Genomic DNA, 18995 nt, shown 5'->3' with positions numbered 1-18995 from the left:
CAGGTTTTCTAGGAGTAAGAATTGTCTCCGCTTTAATTAGCACACTGCAACTCAAGCTTGATTTCAACACTGACAAGGGTACTACTGTCACACAAGTAATGACAATGATAATCCCAAGATACAGACATTTAAGGCTCTGACTACAGTATTAAGGAGCCTGCAGTTTAGCCTGCGTTGCTAATTCACCTGCTGATTGCACGCCTTCCAACTGACAACTCCAGCATGTTTAAAAACTCATGCCTTGAATATCAAGTGGATTGTGAGCCATTAAACAAACAAACAAAAAAAAAATCAAGGAGAAAGATAATGTACAGAATATCTCAGCATGAGCTACAGTAGAGCAGCAGCCTCTATCAACTAACCAGTCTAAGAAATAATTTAAGTAGCGACTTCCAAGTTTATCTGATTCTTTTACTTGGAGCCAGGCATTTTCTTCATGAATTACCTCTACTATTACACCATTCCACCTCCCACATTTTTAAAATAGGAAATGTAAACAAGGTTCTTACCACCCCATAGGCGACAGTATCTGAATACATTCTCATTTCTGGATACACACTGACAAGATACCACCTGAAGGTCTTGCACTGGAGCTTCTTCCTCAGGGCCTTCCTCTCAGAAATATCACCAATATCAATTCCAGAGTCCTGCACATAAAACAAAAGGCAGGAAAAAAAAAAGCAGAAAATGTATTACAATGAAATTTTGTTTTCCTGTATATTTTGAAAATCCAAACTCACTCCTCACTGCAAAGATGACTGTTTCAAAGATGACAATGACGATTACCAGCCTTTGGCCATGAAGTGCTTCTGTTACCCACACACTCTGTAAATGCCCCTCGTAAGTATGATATAGGTCACCATGGTGAGGTCTCTTTCAAATTCTGCTCTGGTCAATGGAAATACTCCTAATGACTTCAGTGGAGTTTACATCTAGCTTCCAATGAATATAACTGTTGTTCTCTAATTTCCTGGCACTTTCCAAATCCAAAAGTAATTGGCAGTAGGTAGCAAGTTGCCCTGGAAACAACCTTACCGCTGATGTTCCACTGTGGCCTAATCATTAGTATATTACACTTTCTGGTCATTTCTGAAGTCTGAGTTTATTGCCTCACTGCAAAGAGCAGAATCTCTACTCACCTTTCTGAAATTTCACTTATTACATTTCTATGGTAATGTAAAAAGAAAAGTTGGTATTTTTTGTTAAAAGCAATTATAGAATGTTCTCTTCCCCTAACTTCGATTCTCCTCTACATTTCTAGCTAACCTAATTTCATGTGACATACTTCTTTGTAGATCATAAGATGTGAGTGTCAAAGTCCCTGTATATAAAAAATCAATACTTCATCACATTAAAATCATACAACAGAAAATTTTAGAGAGGGAACTAAGTGCAAATCCACAGTTGCTATTTGGCTGGATGTAAAGCAAGACGTTTTGCACACTGTTCTCCACCACTTCTGCCTCAGAACAAAAACCACAGGATAAATAAACCTTCACAGGCAAATCTTACAATATTTCTACTTAAAGAACAAACTCTAATGGGCCATAAATACCCTCAAGCTTTTGTTAGCCACTAGATATGATTTTAAAAAAAAACAAACACTGGCATCATTGGATGATCTTGACCACACATCAATAAGATATCCTTACAAGTACCAAGCTTTCTGAGCTGCTGAAGACTTCTTATTGCATCTCAAAGCACTGAGTTAGCACTAACTTGAAAAAATTACGTTTTGCTACAGAGGCATTTTCAAACTAACATGACATTGTCTTTCACATTAGCAAAATATACTTTTTAGTATAGTAGGAATAAATAGGAAACCATGGAATAAATATTATAGGGGATAATGATGATTCCTCTCCCCTCAAACCTAGCATCCTTCAAAAAACTTCATGGAAACTATTCCTTAATCTACCATTTTTTCTGACTTTTCAAGCAAGTGACTAAATAGAGCAATATGCTGCAGGGTGCTGTAAGACAACCAACTGGTCCCATGGACGAATCCTATTCCATGCACTGTTCTGACTACGCTTGCCAGTGTATCTGCCACTCGTATGAGGGAGGAGGAGGATGCAGGCACATGGGTACAGACATGCAACTTCTGGCACTAAAAAGGCTTCCTAGGATACTAAACTGGTCAATTGCATCTCTGCTCTTTCCTCATGGAACTCTGCATGCACCAATGCTCATTCAATTTACTGTAGGAGGAAAGAAATAGCATCTGGGCTTCCATAATCACATCCTTCCCTACAGCTGGAAAAGGAAAATAGCTTACACATGGCATACTGGCTTTATTACCAGGAACAACTGAGTGTGTTCCTTCAATGTAACGGCAGGAAAAAAGAAAAAAAATAACTAAGCAGAGCACACATGCATAGCTCTGTCTTCTGACAGTCGAAAAATCTCTCCTTGGGGTTTTTGTAAGTGCTTTTCTGAATCAATTTATCTAAGCAGTTACAATGTAGAGATCACCACGCTATCTGAGATCTGCATTAGAACCCCATTCAGTACTTCAAAATCACACACAGGGCTCCCAAGAGGGCAGTCATAGCGCACTGTTGAATGAGTCAAATTCCTTTTTACTATTAACTTTCAAGGATCAAAATCCTTGGAAATATTTGACCGTGGAGCTTTCACAGATTTGGGAATTCTTCCATGGAAAAACAAAAACAAAACAAAGTAAAAAACCAAAAAGGCCCTGTAGTTAACATCTTGGAATAAGATATTTCATGAAAAATCATGACTGTTATAACTAAATTCATTTCAATGACCTACCAAGTCCATTACCAGAGCACAATTTCATCTGCTTCCATGTAGGGAATTACTCCTAGAGTTATCCACAGTATTTAGCCATGCCATCTGCCCGTCCACTCCATACCTCTCTCACAGTGAGACACATCTTTTTGCCTAAACTGGAGCTAGGTTTGTTTTGAAGATTTTCTCTTCTGTATTACACTTTCAACGTAATCTTGGGATAAACAAAGATTAGGCAGAAATATTAGCACCCAGACTGATACCTGAATTTGACCTAGTCCACTGTATCCAAGCATCCTGTATCAATTTCTAAGTTGTGAGCAAACTCCTGCTTTGTAGGCCTATTTCAGCTGTCAAGACATGTCCCTAAACGTTTTTAAAAACTATGTAGCCATGTGTGTACTTGCCTAGTTTTCTACAGAGGTAAGAAATAAGAAGAAAGGATCTTTATGCTAGGTTCTGTACATATAAGCATTAATAGATTTTTTTCTTATTACAAAGACATCTCATTGCATTGCAGAAGAGTGTACCACTCTTAAAAACTGATATAGCATTTGTCATCTTGAGCTTTTAAGTCTGAACTGCTGTTTGACAGAAGTATCCTCTGTGAGATGAAGAGAGACTATAAACTGCATTATAATATATTTAGCAGTTTAAATCAAAGATTAGTGTAGTTGTGGTAGAAAAATGATGTGCATGGAAGGAAAAACAAGAATACCTTTTTTCCGTTTTAAAACTACAAAGAAAATGGCAAAAAAAAAAAAAAAATCTACCGTGCAAACTTGATGACCTGCAAGAAATCAGTTCAATCCACAAACCACATTTTTATTTCATTTTACAAGTTAGTTTTGAAATTTATTGCAATAGACTTTCTGATACGTTGGCACTGACGAGATGCTTCAAATTAACAAGTATTAATAACAGTTTTGATACAGTTGCTTTTGTATCAATAGGTGTTAAAATTGCTTGCCCCTTGGTAATACTACCTTAAAAATCTGATAGAATTTTGTCTTTGTTACTGTAGATAAGAAACACAAATTCAAAGTAAGATGTGTAACACAGATCTGATGCTTCTCCTTTCACATTTCTGCAACTATTAGGTTAAAATCTCCATGCACACTCATCAGCAAGGTTGACAAGGAATTAATTTTTAAGGAATCCACAGACAAAGGAATTAATTCTAGAAGACACAGCTACATACATATTTATACGTATGTATCAGCATATATGTAACTCTATTTTATGTCTAGACATAAGACTTACATGTATACTAACAAAGAAATCCCAGAATAAAATCAAAACACAGAGTAGGAACCAAAACTCAAAGGCTGTACAGACAAAGTTTGCAAACGCACGTCTTTGTGACTCACCTCTTGGGGTATGTTCCATGCCATATAGACATGGCTCTTAAATTCATCCATCCAGACTTCAGCCACCCTCAGTGCGTTTCTCCGAACATGAGCAGTTAGATCTTCTGTGTATGGTTTATGTGCTCTTTCAATGTGAGCAATCCTGGAGCAAGGCAGAACCTCAACACTTCCACCACATTGCCACACCTAGGAAGAGAAAAGGCAGTCTGCTAGCAAGAGCTCCCCTACACCACTGCTGTCCTTTAGAAAACTCACTGAAATTATTTCATTTCTATGCTTGTCACTGCTCCTGGGAGTAACAGCTCAGGACTTATTTGACTATACAGATGTTTTATGCAGTTGTGGGAGGAGATAATTATCACCACTACTTAACCTTCCAACAGAATTAGCTGTAAGTAGCCTCTCATCACAGTTTTCTTGGATGAATTAAGTTATCTTCAAGATTATTAATAAAATTATTTATAGAGCATTCACATATAAGAACGTCTGGGTTCATGATTTAGTGCCTTGCAGGCATTTCTCTTAGATTGTGCACAGACCCTCTCAGTGCATACATGCACTGTTCAGAATCTGGGGCTAGCCAGCCTTACATTACAGGGAAACTACGCCAGTGAAGTTTTTAAGATTACCAAAGTTTCAGGTTCAGGTAAGACTATAAATATTAAACAAATATACATATAAAAGGATCATATTTATTTGTTTTGAGGAGGACTGCCAAAGACTAGGTAGTCTAATGAAAATGCTCTATGAACAGTTTCAACAAACATTACCCTACAAATGATAAAACATTTGTAATGCAGATTAATAAACACACTCCAATGTGTTTTCTAGATTTGACCAGTATCACAGTTGAACTAATTTACATTAATCATATGTATTGTATTCATTTCTAGTCTCCTTTCTGTTCTTAGAGCTAAGGAAGAAACAATGTTTGCAGCCTTAACAGTCAGTGATGTAGCTGGAATATTTTACAAATATTTTTTGCTATGCATCTCATAATATGTAAATTTCCTAACAACATCAAGGCAGCCCATTCTTAATTGCTTAGTGGATGCTGCTCAGGAAAAAAAACTGTATGTACTCAAACCATCTGATCCTGCTCCTGCACAAATACCTCAGCATTCCAGAAACAGTCATGCTTCACTAAGAAGTGACAGTTTGCCTTTACTGCTAGCAGAGATTCCTGAGGCTTGGTGTCTTATTTCAAGAGAGCAAAAAATGAGAATGAAGGTGCTCCTCCCCTGTACAGCCCATCCAGGAATATACATTATTCTGCCTGTCTCTCAGCCGCCAGGGATTTGAGCTGGCAGATCACGTTCTGGAGCTGGCCTCATACCCATCAGGTGTGTCTGTCCTATAGGCATATGCTTTACTAAGGAGGTGCTTTGTTCAGTCATTCATTTTATATATTTAGACATCTGGCTTCAATACAGCATTTAGGCACTTGGCAGCTCCTGAGATCAGAAAATGTGGCATGGATTCAGAATGCATACAAAGCCTTTTCTGAACTGGTGCCTAATTGCAGTCAGCATATGCTGAGAGCAGCGATAGAGCCTTGCTTTTCAAAGTGCTCTGGAAGATGAGATATCTCACAGACCTATGGCACAGTCAGGAAGGGAACTTAAATGACTGTGACGTGTCTGTGTCCAAACCTTGGAAAACTGTAAGAGTAAATAAATATAAACACTACCAACAACAGAATGAAATTGAGATGTTCATAAATATTTAAAAAGAAATGGGCAATTAATTTGGCACAGGAATAAATAGTAATCTGGAAATTGCATTTATGTTCTTTCTAATTTTCAATCAAAATGGGCAATCCAGTTTAACAAGCTAACAAAAATACTAGTTCTCAAGGATTTAATTCTAACTGGTTCAGCTATATTTCCTAACAAAGATTAAATATGAAGTATCATTAGTCTTCACTCACTCAATGTCTGCTTTCAATCCAAGCCATTTCTCAGTACAGCTCTGACACACAACTATAAATTGTTTCAGTTATTCACTGTACACTGTTTAGAGCAGCTTAATAAAAGACCGGAAAGATGTAAAGATGGTCATAACTTTGCGTAGGACGAGGCAATTCACATACCACACGCCCTGCTTGTCGTAACTAAGGATAGCCTTGCTCCAAATCCAGCGTGTTAACAGCAAATCTTTAGTGGGATTTTCACAGTTAAATCTAAAAGCCATCTCAGCAACAAACTATGTCAAAAATTCTGTCTATAAGAAGCTGAAATAGGGTCTGAAAGTTTGAAAAGTGCATTCATCTGTAATTTCAAGTATTGATCCAGTAATTAGTAGAATCTAATTTGACTTTATAATGAAGCAATAGGTGCTTTCAAAAAACATCCTGAGATGACCAAGCCTTTCATACAGTTTGTAAATAAGATCTGCCCAGTACCTGAACAAAATCCAATTAATCTAACTTAGCAACCATCCCAGACAACTTCAGCCTTTGTTCCATTTTCAAAGACTAACTTACTGTTCTACAAGAACCATGTATTCACTTAAAAATTTAACGCTAAGAAGAAGCAGTCAATTCAGATGTTGCCTGAACAGATGGGCTGCATTAAACAACTTCAAAAACAAATTGCATTATTTCTTACCAAAAACCTCCTGCAAACCATGAAAATGTGATTAGCCTACACCAAAACTGGACTAGCTGTATATGCTAAGAGTTTGTATATATGAAGATAAGTCCTGCAATTAATGATTGTTCTTATTATTTTTTTTTAATAGAGGAATACATGAGTAACAAATGTGATCTGATGATACAGGAACCATAAGTTACAGCGTGGATAGTGGTTGCAGTTTTTCATAGGACTAAGCAAGTAATGTTGCCCAAGATGTAGGCTACAAAGCCTTGCAGAATTCTAGGAGAGTCAAAGGAGATGCAGTATTCTATAAAGGCAAAAAGCACAAATCCTGACTTGCTCTGATGGTTAAGGACAAGCTGTAGTATCTTTCTCTCCCATAGGCTTTCTTTGCCTATAGCATTACAGTATGGCGATAAACATTTTTAGTCCAAATTTTTAGTCTCATTGTACTTTGAGAGAGATCAGCTGCAAAGAAATGCAGAGAGACATCAAAGTGGATTTCCAAATAGCACGATACTCTCCTGGAGTCTCAACAGACTCTGGATTTTCAGCTCTTCAAAATGTGCACAAGATCTCCAGCCATTTAGCTGGCCCTGCTATGCTAAATACTAATCACTATAACAAGCAGGATATATCAGTACTAAACACTATCACAGGAATAACTGACTCCTACAGAAAGTATTAGTTTCTCTTCGTTCTTCCCCAATTATATTTGATATAAGGAAATCTCTTGCAGTTAGGCCAAGAACAGCAATTAATTCATTCTTTCTTTCCTAAGACCAACTGCTCAATTCAATCTGACCATTCCTATCTCCACTCTGCTCCTTTTCTTGTCACTCCAATACAATGGCTGTGGACGTTACAGATCGTTGTAACCATCCAGCAGAGCGGAAGACTTTTCAAGACATTCAGAAAAGGTATAAATCTTACAACTGAAGTGCTCAGGGCTCATTCATTAATTAATCTGAACCAACACCTTGTGGCAAAAGACAATTTTTAATTAAAAAAAATAATTAAGAGATGTATTTTCTTCAAGACAGCTCAGAGTAAAGCCTTTTAAAGTGGTGTGATTTCATCTAATGAAATTCTTGTAGACAAGATTGTTGTTAAAGTTAAGAAATAAGAATGGGAATGGAGGGGTCTATTTCTCACACCTTCACTGTGAATTCCACAACTATTTTTCTTTTGCTGCCATTAGTAATCTTTATTCAGGCTTTAGGGATACTGAATAGCACCTTTTCAGTTCCCCAGCACTGTTATTTGTTTGATCACATATTTATGTGATGTCTATAAATAAAGGTTTAAATTTATTGTAGTTTGGTTTTTATGTATTTATTTATTTATTTTAGAAATTAGCATCATTGACTTTAGTAAAAAGTCTAAAATAGAAGAGTTTTTATGACTTTTTGGTTTGTTTTACAATAGGCAATGGTTTGAAGTAAAATATTTTGCCTCTGAGTGTTATGTCCCTGCAATCAGTAATGTACTTAATGACAAACACATTAATAAAGAAAGCATTAGGAAGAAGCTTCATGAAGTTCCTAAACGACGATTAAAAAGAAATGTAGCACCTTTTCCTGTTGCCCCAAAGATCATTTACCTTTGGTATCAAGAGATGGAAACTGCTGGCAATAGTCTCAATTTCCTGCCAAACCCCTAAACATACGTAGACATTTGGCAAAATAATATACTTTTATCATCTTGATATAGTAAGTGGCAATCCACATTTCATTCTGTAAAAGCACCAGTTTTCAAACTGTACTTCGGAGGCTCAGCTTTGCCTTAAGACGAAGTCCTGACAAAGCTGTGCACTTTTTCTTTAAAAAAAAGAAACAATAAACAAAACCAAAGTGCAATGGACTGCATTTCTGTGGGATTACTCTTAATACCATTGCTGAAGCCTCAGCAATGCAGAATGCTTGCTTTCCCTTGCAGGACTTTCTTAGGCTTCTGCTCCTGTTGGTCTACTTTGCAAAAGAAAATCTGTTTGAAAAAGAACAAACAAACTCCTTTCAAAGAACACTCAGAATTTCCTTCAGCGTGTTTTCAATGCTCGCTTCCAAAAGATTGTGTATTTGGAATACCCTCAAGAAGGCCTTACAGAGCTTCCTCCACTTAAAAGGATTCCGTCATCACTACCAAAGGGTAACAAAATTCCAGAGCAAAATGCAAGCTATGAAGGCACAGTAGCAGCGCCAAGGTGACTTCTAACACTTAGTAACCTGAAAGACTAAAATCAGCAGAGCCTATGACCTGAATGAACTAAGCAAAGTGAGTGAGATATAATGGGAATGTTAAAGAATGTAGAGAATCTATTTGAAAAAGGGAGGTGGAAATCTACCTTCCTTTTAAACACTCAGTTGTTGCAGTGTATGCACAGAATTTGTTCCAGCTCTAAGCACTGCTTACTGTTAATTTATTGATGTCACACATTTACACGTGCTCTATAATCGTGGCCCTACACCTGTGTAAATTTACGTGCACCAAGGGTAAAGTAGCCTTGAAAACGTAGCCAGAAAACACATTCTTTGCATTAGAAGGGTCAGGAATGCAGATGAGAAGTAAAGCACTGCAAAGAGAAGCAGCTGGTGGCACAGCGCATCACCTGCTGAAGGAGTAAGGGATAGAAGGTGGCACTCCAGTGGGATAGCACAAGTGGGACAGTGGCAGAAGCACACAGACATCAAATTGATTCTTCAAGCGTTTTTAAAGACATAAGCACTAATATATCACTACGCTGTCACACCTCATCCATTTCCACATAGATAAAGGCAGTAGTGACAGCATTTGCATAGCCTGCAGAGTGGACCAGAGACAGGTGACATCCTTACACATGCCTGAAATTATCTGGTCAAAAGCTTTTAAAGCAAATTTTATTCATTTCCCTACAATATTTTACTAGACAAAGAGTCTACATTTCTATTCGTTTGTGTTTTTAAATTCATATCCTTTAGTAAATCCTTTTAAATTGCATGTTTAATCAAAACAGTTATAATTCTGAAGCTGATTCTTCCCTTGAATATTTAATTTATATTTCATTATAAAATGATACAGCACTTCCTAGTTAATAGTGTTTCCTTTTCTCTCTTTAATCACTGAGTGCTCTTTTCACGTTGTGGAAGCTTAATCTAATAAAAATATAAATCCTACATGATGTTGAGCAGTTTATTAGCATGCACTGTACTCATTAAAATTACACGGATCATTCAGCTTCTCCAAGAAACGGTATGACTTTGTCTGAAACCATCGTTTCATTTTGACTGCAAACAAAACTTTTTAATAATTAAGTAGTTTGTTGAGATTTCTCAAAGCTGAAGCAATTTCTAGCTTCCGTGTAGTTCACAACAGACAAAATTAAAAAAACTTATTATTGATGCCTTGAAGGAGAAAAAAAAAAACAGTCCCTGTGAATTAATTATTACTATGAAAAGAAAAATAGGCACTAATTACCTTTAAGATGTATTTTGGGGAACAATTTAATGCAAAAAATAGTTGTGAATCTTGTTAATCGTTTACCAGTAGCCAATAATGAGGTCGGTGCTTTACAGGCAAGTACAAAGAAACTACTTTTTATTCTATATCATGAGCAGGGTCTGCGAATGTTTTGGGTCTGCATATTCATTTTGGTATCTTAACAGCAAGTTCTCTGACAGCTGACTGTAGAAAGGATAGGGAGGACGGTCACATGCAAACTACTGAAATCCACGTGCATGTTTCCTGTAGCATACAGTGGGTTTTGAACTGGATCCTGACAGTTTTCTGGTTGTTATGTATATATATTTGGGTGTCAGTCCCTGTAAAGCTAAAATCTGCACTTGTTGTATGAAATATATTAATCTTAGGTGCATCTCCATTGAAGTAAGATAGTGTTGACCAAATGATTGCAGTAGTTACAGTAAGTATTGTTGGTTTTGGTTAACGTTTCCTAAATTCAGCAAGAAATCATGCACAGTTTTGCTTATCCCAATGGTCTCAAACAGGGTGCTCTCATTAAAGAAGTCTGTCGTAGCAGTAGAATTGAATGCAGAGTCCTGTCCTGAGTCACATAAACTCAGAATGTGAAAAATCGGAATATGGGAGGACAGTAAGAAAAAGAAAAAACACTGCTTACTCAAGCCAAGTTTCTGTTCTACTCCCAGCTTCTAGATACTGAAAGGGCTGGAGAAGAGAATCATGTCCTTGGTGTACACTCCTGCAGAGCAGAAAATTGGGGTGTAACAATTTCAAGTGACTGCCTACAGCCAGATCTCAGAACAATATGCAGATTGTTGCACAACAGAGACTGAAGAGAAAGATTTTTTCAAATTACTCCTGCTGTTCTACTGAAGCCCTTTGAGGTTTTTCAAGACTTTTCTACTTACCATCATACAACCCTCTCATTTTCAGTAAACATACATTTGTGCATTGACGGCTTTTTTCTATAACCAAGCTGATAATGCAAAAAACACCCTCCCCACAACGTAAAAGAACTCTCAAAAGAAAATAAAAACACTTTAACATCACTAGAGGCACTCTCAATTTGTAAAATGTAAATTACCTGTTCAATCTTACTCTTGAAGTCATCCATAATTGTCTCATAAGCCTCATTTCACATTAATAGTGCTTTTACAGAACAGCCTGATTGAAAATGTAACACACGTAAAGATTCTTTCCAATATTAAATAATTAGTAGTTTTCTTTCCCTTTCAGTTAATCATTTCATTATATTCTTAGAAATTTTTGTTGGTCTGCGGGGGTTAATTCTGCACTTATCCTCATGTGCTGTAAAACTTTCACCACGCGATGTTAGACTACCTACGTTGTGTTGCTGTTCGTTAATTGCAGGAAGCTGCTCTATGCCTTGCTACAGGATATCAGGTGCTTCAGGGGTCACTGAAGGTGGAAGTTTTCATTCTGTTCTTTTTCAAATTTATCTATCTCATTGGTTGGCATAGTAATTACATGACATAGATCACTACATTGTCCAGTTTACATCAAGAATACGAAGCCAAATAAATCACTTTTCCCCAGGTCATCATTGGTCTAGTATTCACAGAGCAACATATCTCACCAGCCTTCACTAATGTTTTTGCCTTTCTCTCCCTAACCACAGCTGCACTCAGCTTGATCACATCTCCTGACCTTGCACTTATCCTGAAGACTTGTAGTCTACCAGAAGACCAAGCTGAAGGTGCTGTGATGTGTAAAGGTATTTGGCTTTTGCAGCTTCAACCCAAACACACAAGGTCATCAATGAATCCATCTTGGTCACCTAACCAATTATTTTACAGTACAACTCCTTGCCCTCTAACACAGGTCTTTCTCTGATCTTTATTAGATTACTCACTCAGTCTTGCAGAACTAAGAGCTCTCAATAAAGATTAAATTCCAGGCAGATTTCCCCCTCCCGCCTCCATATCACCTTAAAACAAGAGTAAACCATCTTCTCAGATTACTTCAAGAAATAATACCAGCTGAAATGTTATTTCCGCCATGCTGTGACATAAGGTGAAGAGAGATATTAAACATCAGGCTACTTTATAATAATGCTCTAATTAAATTGTATCTGACCTGAGTCCACTGATTTACAAGTGCATATTGACTTAAAGTGTTTTACTCCTTTCGATTCCACTGTAAACAACAATTTCCTTTCATAAAACATCCAGATGTCTATATTAAAGCTCAGCTGGTAATGTGCAGCCACACAGGCACAGAGAGTGAAAAAGCATCTGTGAGAAATCTCCAAGTGCCTATTCCTCGCAGGGTAGAGCAATGAGACATATTAGCTGGTGCTGTATCAATCATTCACTTTCCTGTGGGAGTTGTTAATCCTCGGGGAAAAAATAATAATAATAAAAAAAGATTCATTGGAAAACTGGTAATACTGTCTCTGTGTATAATTACACATACTGTAGTTGCAGGTTACCTGCTGGGGCACTCATGGGAAATATGGAGGAAAAAAAAAATCAGCTATTTTACAGGAGGCTTGACACAAAGAAACAGAAAAAGCCACCAAAAGTCAGTTCCTGTTGATGTCCCAACTATCTATCTAGACATATGACAGTTTAGTAGCAAATCCTTCTTTTATTCTCAATAGAGGCTGTTTATTTTTCTGACCAAACAGCAGCCCTAAAAACAGAGAATTTTAGCCTGTTTCGTCTTGGGATTCAGGATGTTAATGTGGTGAGGTCATTTCCAAAACAAAATTAACCTTACCAATGAGAAGCCCTACTGGTTACACAGAGTGCTAGGCAAGTACTTCCATTGTATTTTCACTGCCAAGAACTATTTTTTCCCTCTTGGTGAAAGGGTGGGCAATGGAAAGCACTGGCTACTCCCTATAAGTCAAGTTTTGTTAGTATTTAGAATCCTTTTTTCTTGCACAGTTCAGTGTAGTAACGTTCTCCTTTTAATCCATAAAGTGGATAAAAATAAAAGACTTCTCTGATGAAGTTTTAATGCAAAGGTAAAGAAAAATCACAATCTTCAAAAGCAGTATTTAAGTGTTACCCAAAAGGAGCAACTAAGAATGCACTTCTTTCTGTATTTCCCAGTTTTCTCCCTTCACACATCACCAGCCCAACATTACTGAACAGAATCCAACATCATACACTAAAGGATTCTTCCGTAAAGTGAATCACTCCCCCGAGACAAGGGCTATACTTATTAAAATCAATTATAAAACATGAAGACCACAGCAAGTAATGGCAGCTGATAGTGCAAGAATGGGGTACATCTAGATTCATTTTTCTGAGGGGAATTGGGGGAAACACCCACATGGCTCTGTGGAGTGCCATGGACCGAACTCAGCAACAAGGACACAATGGATGCTATTCACCCATGACACACCCTGCTGCTCTCTCTCCATGTAAACACAGACATATGAAAGTTTTCCAAACTTTTCCTGCTCCCTCCCAGTTATTTTTACCTCTTGGCATACCCGCCTCCCAGTTTTCCTCACACAACAGTATGTGAAGCAGCATGGCAAAACACGACTTGATTAACATGAAATATATTCCTGCGGCTAAACAAAAAAGTTGAAACGTGGAGCTTGTGCCTGAACTGGATGTGTTCAGATAGGATACAGTGCAGCCTTTCAGACAGCTGTGCTGGCACAGGCCAAGCACGGGTGTGGTGCAAGTCTCACTGCAACAAGAGGGCGAGGAGGAGGAGGAAATGTAAACCATCAGAGCTGCTTAATTCTGATGTGCTGTGAGACCGCAGCCTGACTCGTGCATTGTCCAAAGCTTTTCCTTAATGAAAACTGACATCTATTTACACGTAGTATGTTCACGATCATTCATGGTCTATATTAGAAGTACTGACAGGTAAAACTGCTGGAAACTTCTAAGAAAAGAAGGAAAAGTTCAGAATGATTTCAGATAGATATAGGGATTCGGGAGCAAGTATCTGCACTTGCTCATGATTATCAAAAAGAACACTTTTACAAGAGCATATTAATAGAACGAGAGTTCAAGTGAGAAACCGTAAGGGTACTCAAATACTTTGGATTGGAAATGATTGGACATGTAAACAAGCAATAGGCTTTTAGGCACAGAAAGGCAGAATGGGCCAACTAGCCAGCAGCCTACCATTAAGGGGATGCAGGGGAAATTTCAAAAAGGGAAAACAATTAGATAAACCTAGTTAGAGCTCAATCACCTTGCAATAAACAGAAAAAACATAAAGAAAGAGGAAATCACCTTGGGCAGTTAGAAAAAAACAGAACAAGTAATGGTGTGACAGGCTTCTAATCTTCTTGCTCTGCAATAAAGGGACCATATTACATAGCCAATAGAATAGTCCCAAAGAATACTGGAACATTTTCTAGTCAAAAAACTCATTCCTACTTCTCTGTCCATAAGCCTCTCTTCCTTTAGTTCTCTACTCACAGAATAAGCTTCACTTTAGCTCAACAAACAAACATTTAGACCAACAGCTAAGTAAGAAGACATATTTATTATAATACTATTTTATAACAAATCAAACTTACAAATGAAAGTAGAGTGCCTTAATCAGTTTGAACTATAAATGCAATTTTCCCTCTAGGTCATCTGATGCAGAGTCTTGATATATCTTTCAGTGGGAGAAAGAACCATTCCTTTTCCGCTAAAGAGCTATCACATTCTAACAGAATTTTCTTTTACCCATTTAACAAAGCCATTATATCCCTGTGAACATAAATTCATCTGCAGGCACAAAGTCTTTCTGGCACACATAATTACTCTAAGTCAAAGCCGGAGCTTACATTCCCTTAACTCTGATGATGACTTAGTCTGTGACCTGAGGCAAATCGCTGAATATTTGTTCTTAAAAAAATGTTTGTCATAACAGAGCATTTGGAAGCTTCATCAGACACGTCAGTTGCTTTAAAAGACAAAATGATTGCTACAGGCTTGCTCTTGATAGGAAATCTTCTGCTGGTATCTCTAGAAACTGTGACACGCCTCTAACATGCCTACTGAAAACTAGCCCTGAACCACCTAGTATGGGATCTAACTGAATGCATCTCATTGATTGCAATGGATTTGTAGGGGCTTCTATTTACAAGTAATGCAAGTCCAAACACAGGAAGGAGAGCCTACATAAAAGTTATAAATCCCAGCCTTATACTCACACTTTGTTTCTACTATAAATTGACATTTCTTCTCTTAGATAAACAATGTGATTCCATCTCACCCTCCAAATTTAATCTGGTCCCTTAGAAGCAACCTTAAGCCCATTTAATTGCAAATGATCACAAATAAACACAGTAAATGAATCTTTCAGCAATCTCAGACTAAGTGACCGAGCTGCTCAAAAGGGTGCTGCCAAGCCTTGCATCAAACAGCCTGCCTTTGTTTTATGGGTCAAATAAATAGCTTTGCAAGAAAATATCTGCTTGAGAAGAAAATACCGTGTTGCTTCTAAGATTCAAAACACATTCCTGTTTTGAACTAATTCTTCAGCTCAAGGAAATGGAATTCTATTAACATTAGTTTATATATGTTTAATATCTTACAAATTAACTATTACAATGCCATAGACAAGGTAAAAACCTTCCAAGTTAAAGTAATACTCCAAATTAGAGATGAATACTGCTGAGAGGAGAAACTACTTCATCAGAATGAAGTGAATAATCATCCACTCTGACACCTGCTTTCTGTGTCTCATTACAGCTTACCAGCAACCAATGCTTTAGATTTAGTTCCAAATAGTTGGGATTTTCATATGCTCATGCAATACAAAAAAGAAAAAAAAAAAAAAAGACATTTGTTCAGCTGATGAGGTGGAAAAATTGCTCCTGGGAGAAGATCCTCGTAAGTCTCCACTGCATCAGGATCTGATTCCTGGCCCTGTGCAGTGAAAACTCTGCTAGATCAGCTGAAAATGAACTATTTCAAGATTTCAGAAGACACAGTAAGTGATTTCTCCTACATAATGCAGACATCCTAAGTAGGTAGACTTGGCTTCTCAGAAGCATCTTAGCTAGGAGATTAAATCTTATCTCACACTGTTGAAGATACAGCTGCCAAAAAAGCAAACGAAGAATAAGCCTTTGCCTCTGCACATAGGCACAGAGATATCAGCTTATGCAGTCCTGTAATCGCACAATGCTCTAGCTGGTACGCCTGAGTTTGGCTAACAGTGGCTTTATTTCCTCTGGAATGAAATAGTACAATAAGGACCTTGTTCAGCTTAACATGCTTAAGGTAAACGGAGCTCAAATGATCCTTCCTCTTGCTGCTGTTTCTCTAGTTGAATGCTACCTTTCCTCATTCTGAAAATATCTTTTCTTACATGCTTATTGCATAAAATTTCTCAGTGAAGGAATTGCTTTCCAGTACCTAAATACTGCAAAGGGAACGGGCTGTTTGAATTTTGCTACGAAACTCAGAACATGTGGAAACTAACAAAAAAAACAATCAACTCCATCAAATGAGAATGCAACACACAACATCATACTTGTCGGACAGCCTGGACACCAGGCCAGTTTGGGCACACTTGATGTCTGCTTCCCCTCCCCTACATGGTAATGTATAACACACAGCAGAATACTAGGTGAAGTCTGTTGCTTTTTAAACAAAGGAAACAGTGATGAAAAATGAAGCAGACAGAACAACCTGAGAGCATCATTTTTAAAATGGAAACAGTATTTTTTGCACTAATAATGTACTTGCAACATAGTTGTTTGTAGAACAACTACCGCCTTGCCTTTATTGATTCATAGCAGGCCCTGCCTCTGAAAGCAATGCAGATAATCTAGAGGTAATTATTTGGTGCTGCAGAGACAGAACATCTGGTGCGAAATTGCCTTCTGACCTATCTGAAGGAGATCAAATGGCACTACTAAGGGTGAGTGCTAGGGATGCAAGTGACTGACACAGCTGTAGACACTGCAGCAGCACATTCTAAGCAGCCATCTATATTTTGTCAGGAAACAGTGTATAGCCATAGGTACGTACCGGTAAAGTGCAGGAAGAAGCAGGTGGCTGAGGATAGGAGCTTGCTTATAAAGCTTAGCAACAGAAAAAATAATACAGTGATTCCCAGAAGCTCTAATATTGCACTATACAGTTACACTCATCCTGGTATTATCTAGGATATGCTGAGAACTGTAAGAAGAGTTGGTAATAACCTGCTGAAAAATCTGCTCAGTAATTTGTTTTGATAGAGTCAGGAACACAGATCCAAGTCAGGATAAAGTTAGATGAGGCAGCATACATTATGCTACCTCGCACATTACAATCTGTTACAGATGAAATATTTTATGTAGGTCAGGCACCGCTTCACTGGAGATGGGAAAAAAAGCCATAAGGAAATCAGAGCTGGGCCTTATTCCAATGATCCAGTCTACTCCAAAGTTTCAAATGTGAAGAGATTTGTGTGTCCCTGATCTTGTCTATCTAAGCACTCTTCAAGAACAACTTTTGCAAGACTAAGTATAGCAGAATGGATAACATATTTCTCACGATGCAGAACCAGATATAACTCCTTACTCTCACATGGAGACTAGTTTTGTCAGTTGAAAAAAGAAAAGTAAAATTGAAGTGACACTAATTTTCAACTCATTGCAACACTGAGCTGTGAAATCAGTTTTCAAGAATAGAATAAGACTCTCTGGCTCTCACAGCCAAGAGAATGGTGTTATTAAAAGAAGCAGTATTGCATTTCTCTCTCCCTTTCCTTACAACTGTACTCTAATGTAACAGAATGTACCTGCCCTTCAGTCTTGCAATATCATTTTATCTCTGACGAGTGGTAGACACAGAAATGCAGAAATCCAAAAGTAAAAAATGAGGGTTTTTTTGTTGTTTTTCTCATAGTCTCATCAGAAAATTATTGATTTTTTAAAGACAGTTTCTTTTTCTTTTTCTTTTTTTTTTTTTTCTTTTGCTAATACATAACCACATGTTTTTATCCTGGTAACCAAAATGCACAAAATACAATGGTCCACTAACATTTCAATAGAAGGATGTAGAATATAGTTTTTATAACACACACCATTCCATTATTCATTACCACCTATCAAGCTGGGAATTTCTTTTGTATCAAAAAAACCCTGAAAGATTCTCCAACAGAACAGCTCTGTATTTTCGGATGGTATTTAGTTGCGAAGAGAGATAAAAGAGGTACACAAATCACAGGAAACAGTGCATGCAGTACACAGATAGAAGAAGAAAATGTGCACTTGTGCAACTTCAGTACTTTATGAATACCTTCAATTCCCCTACAGAGAGAAGGTGACATAAAGGCCTGCATATTTCAGTTATCATCTGTGCAGAATACTAGCATTGTTGGCTGTATGAAAGAATACCCATTTCTGTATTTCTCTCCTTTACCATACGAACTCTTTTTAAAACATATGCAAACTTTTGCCCTTTGATTTGAGTTATACATCATTTTTGCACGCATTCATCCCTACGCTGGTGACTCCACATTTTTTTCCCCACCCCATAATGAAGATCAGGTTGTACTTTAAATGCAAGCTACCAGTGTCAGGTGGATACATTTCTTACCCTGATTCCAAGTTCCACATTCTCTCCTCCATATACTTCCATGCCTTCATCTAGTAAGCCAATCTCTTGGAAATATTCTCGGTCTACTATGAAGCACCCAATTAATGCAGGACTTCTGGAAGAAAAAAAAACAGGAGAAAACAAAATTAACAGATAGAATACACATTTTTATTATTCAGAAATTAATTAGATTTATCATTGCTGGGTCAAAGACCATGTCAGACTTTCTTAGAGAGATGTTTCTCAAAGAGATTTAGACAGCTTTGTCTTCCAGTGTCCTTGATTCTATA

General features: G+C 37.5%; 1 protein-coding gene and 1 long non-coding RNA gene across 6 annotated transcripts in view; one reads left to right on the top strand and one right to left on the bottom strand.

Annotated features, from left to right (window-relative positions):
• The window catches only part of LOC107053374, a 282583-nt gene extending 274541 nt beyond the window's left edge, over positions 1–8042 (top strand). Inside the window, exon 7 of the long non-coding RNA XR_006939423.1 lies at positions 4–8042. This is a non-coding gene — a long non-coding RNA (uncharacterized LOC107053374). The remainder of the gene's footprint in view (positions 1–3) is intronic.
• GALNT18 (polypeptide N-acetylgalactosaminyltransferase 18) overlaps positions 1–18995 on the bottom strand; it is a 298270-nt gene that overhangs the window by 44252 nt on the left and 235023 nt on the right. For all 5 annotated transcript variants that reach the window (XM_046941603.1, XM_046941602.1, XM_046941604.1 and 2 more), the window contains 3 exons: positions 18706–18820; positions 4128–4313; positions 510–647 (listed from right to left, as the gene is read on the bottom strand). In XM_046941603.1, coding sequence (XP_046797559.1) covers positions 510–647; positions 4128–4313; positions 18706–18820 — 439 coding nt within the window. The remainder of the gene's footprint in view (positions 1–509; positions 648–4127; positions 4314–18705; positions 18821–18995) is intronic.

This window comes from Gallus gallus, chromosome 5, assembly GCF_016699485.2.
Source record: "Gallus gallus isolate bGalGal1 chromosome 5, bGalGal1.mat.broiler.GRCg7b, whole genome shotgun sequence".
Taxonomy (NCBI): Eukaryota; Metazoa; Chordata; class Aves; order Galliformes; family Phasianidae; genus Gallus; species Gallus gallus.
This window is presented reverse-complemented; position numbering and strand designations above follow the sequence as displayed.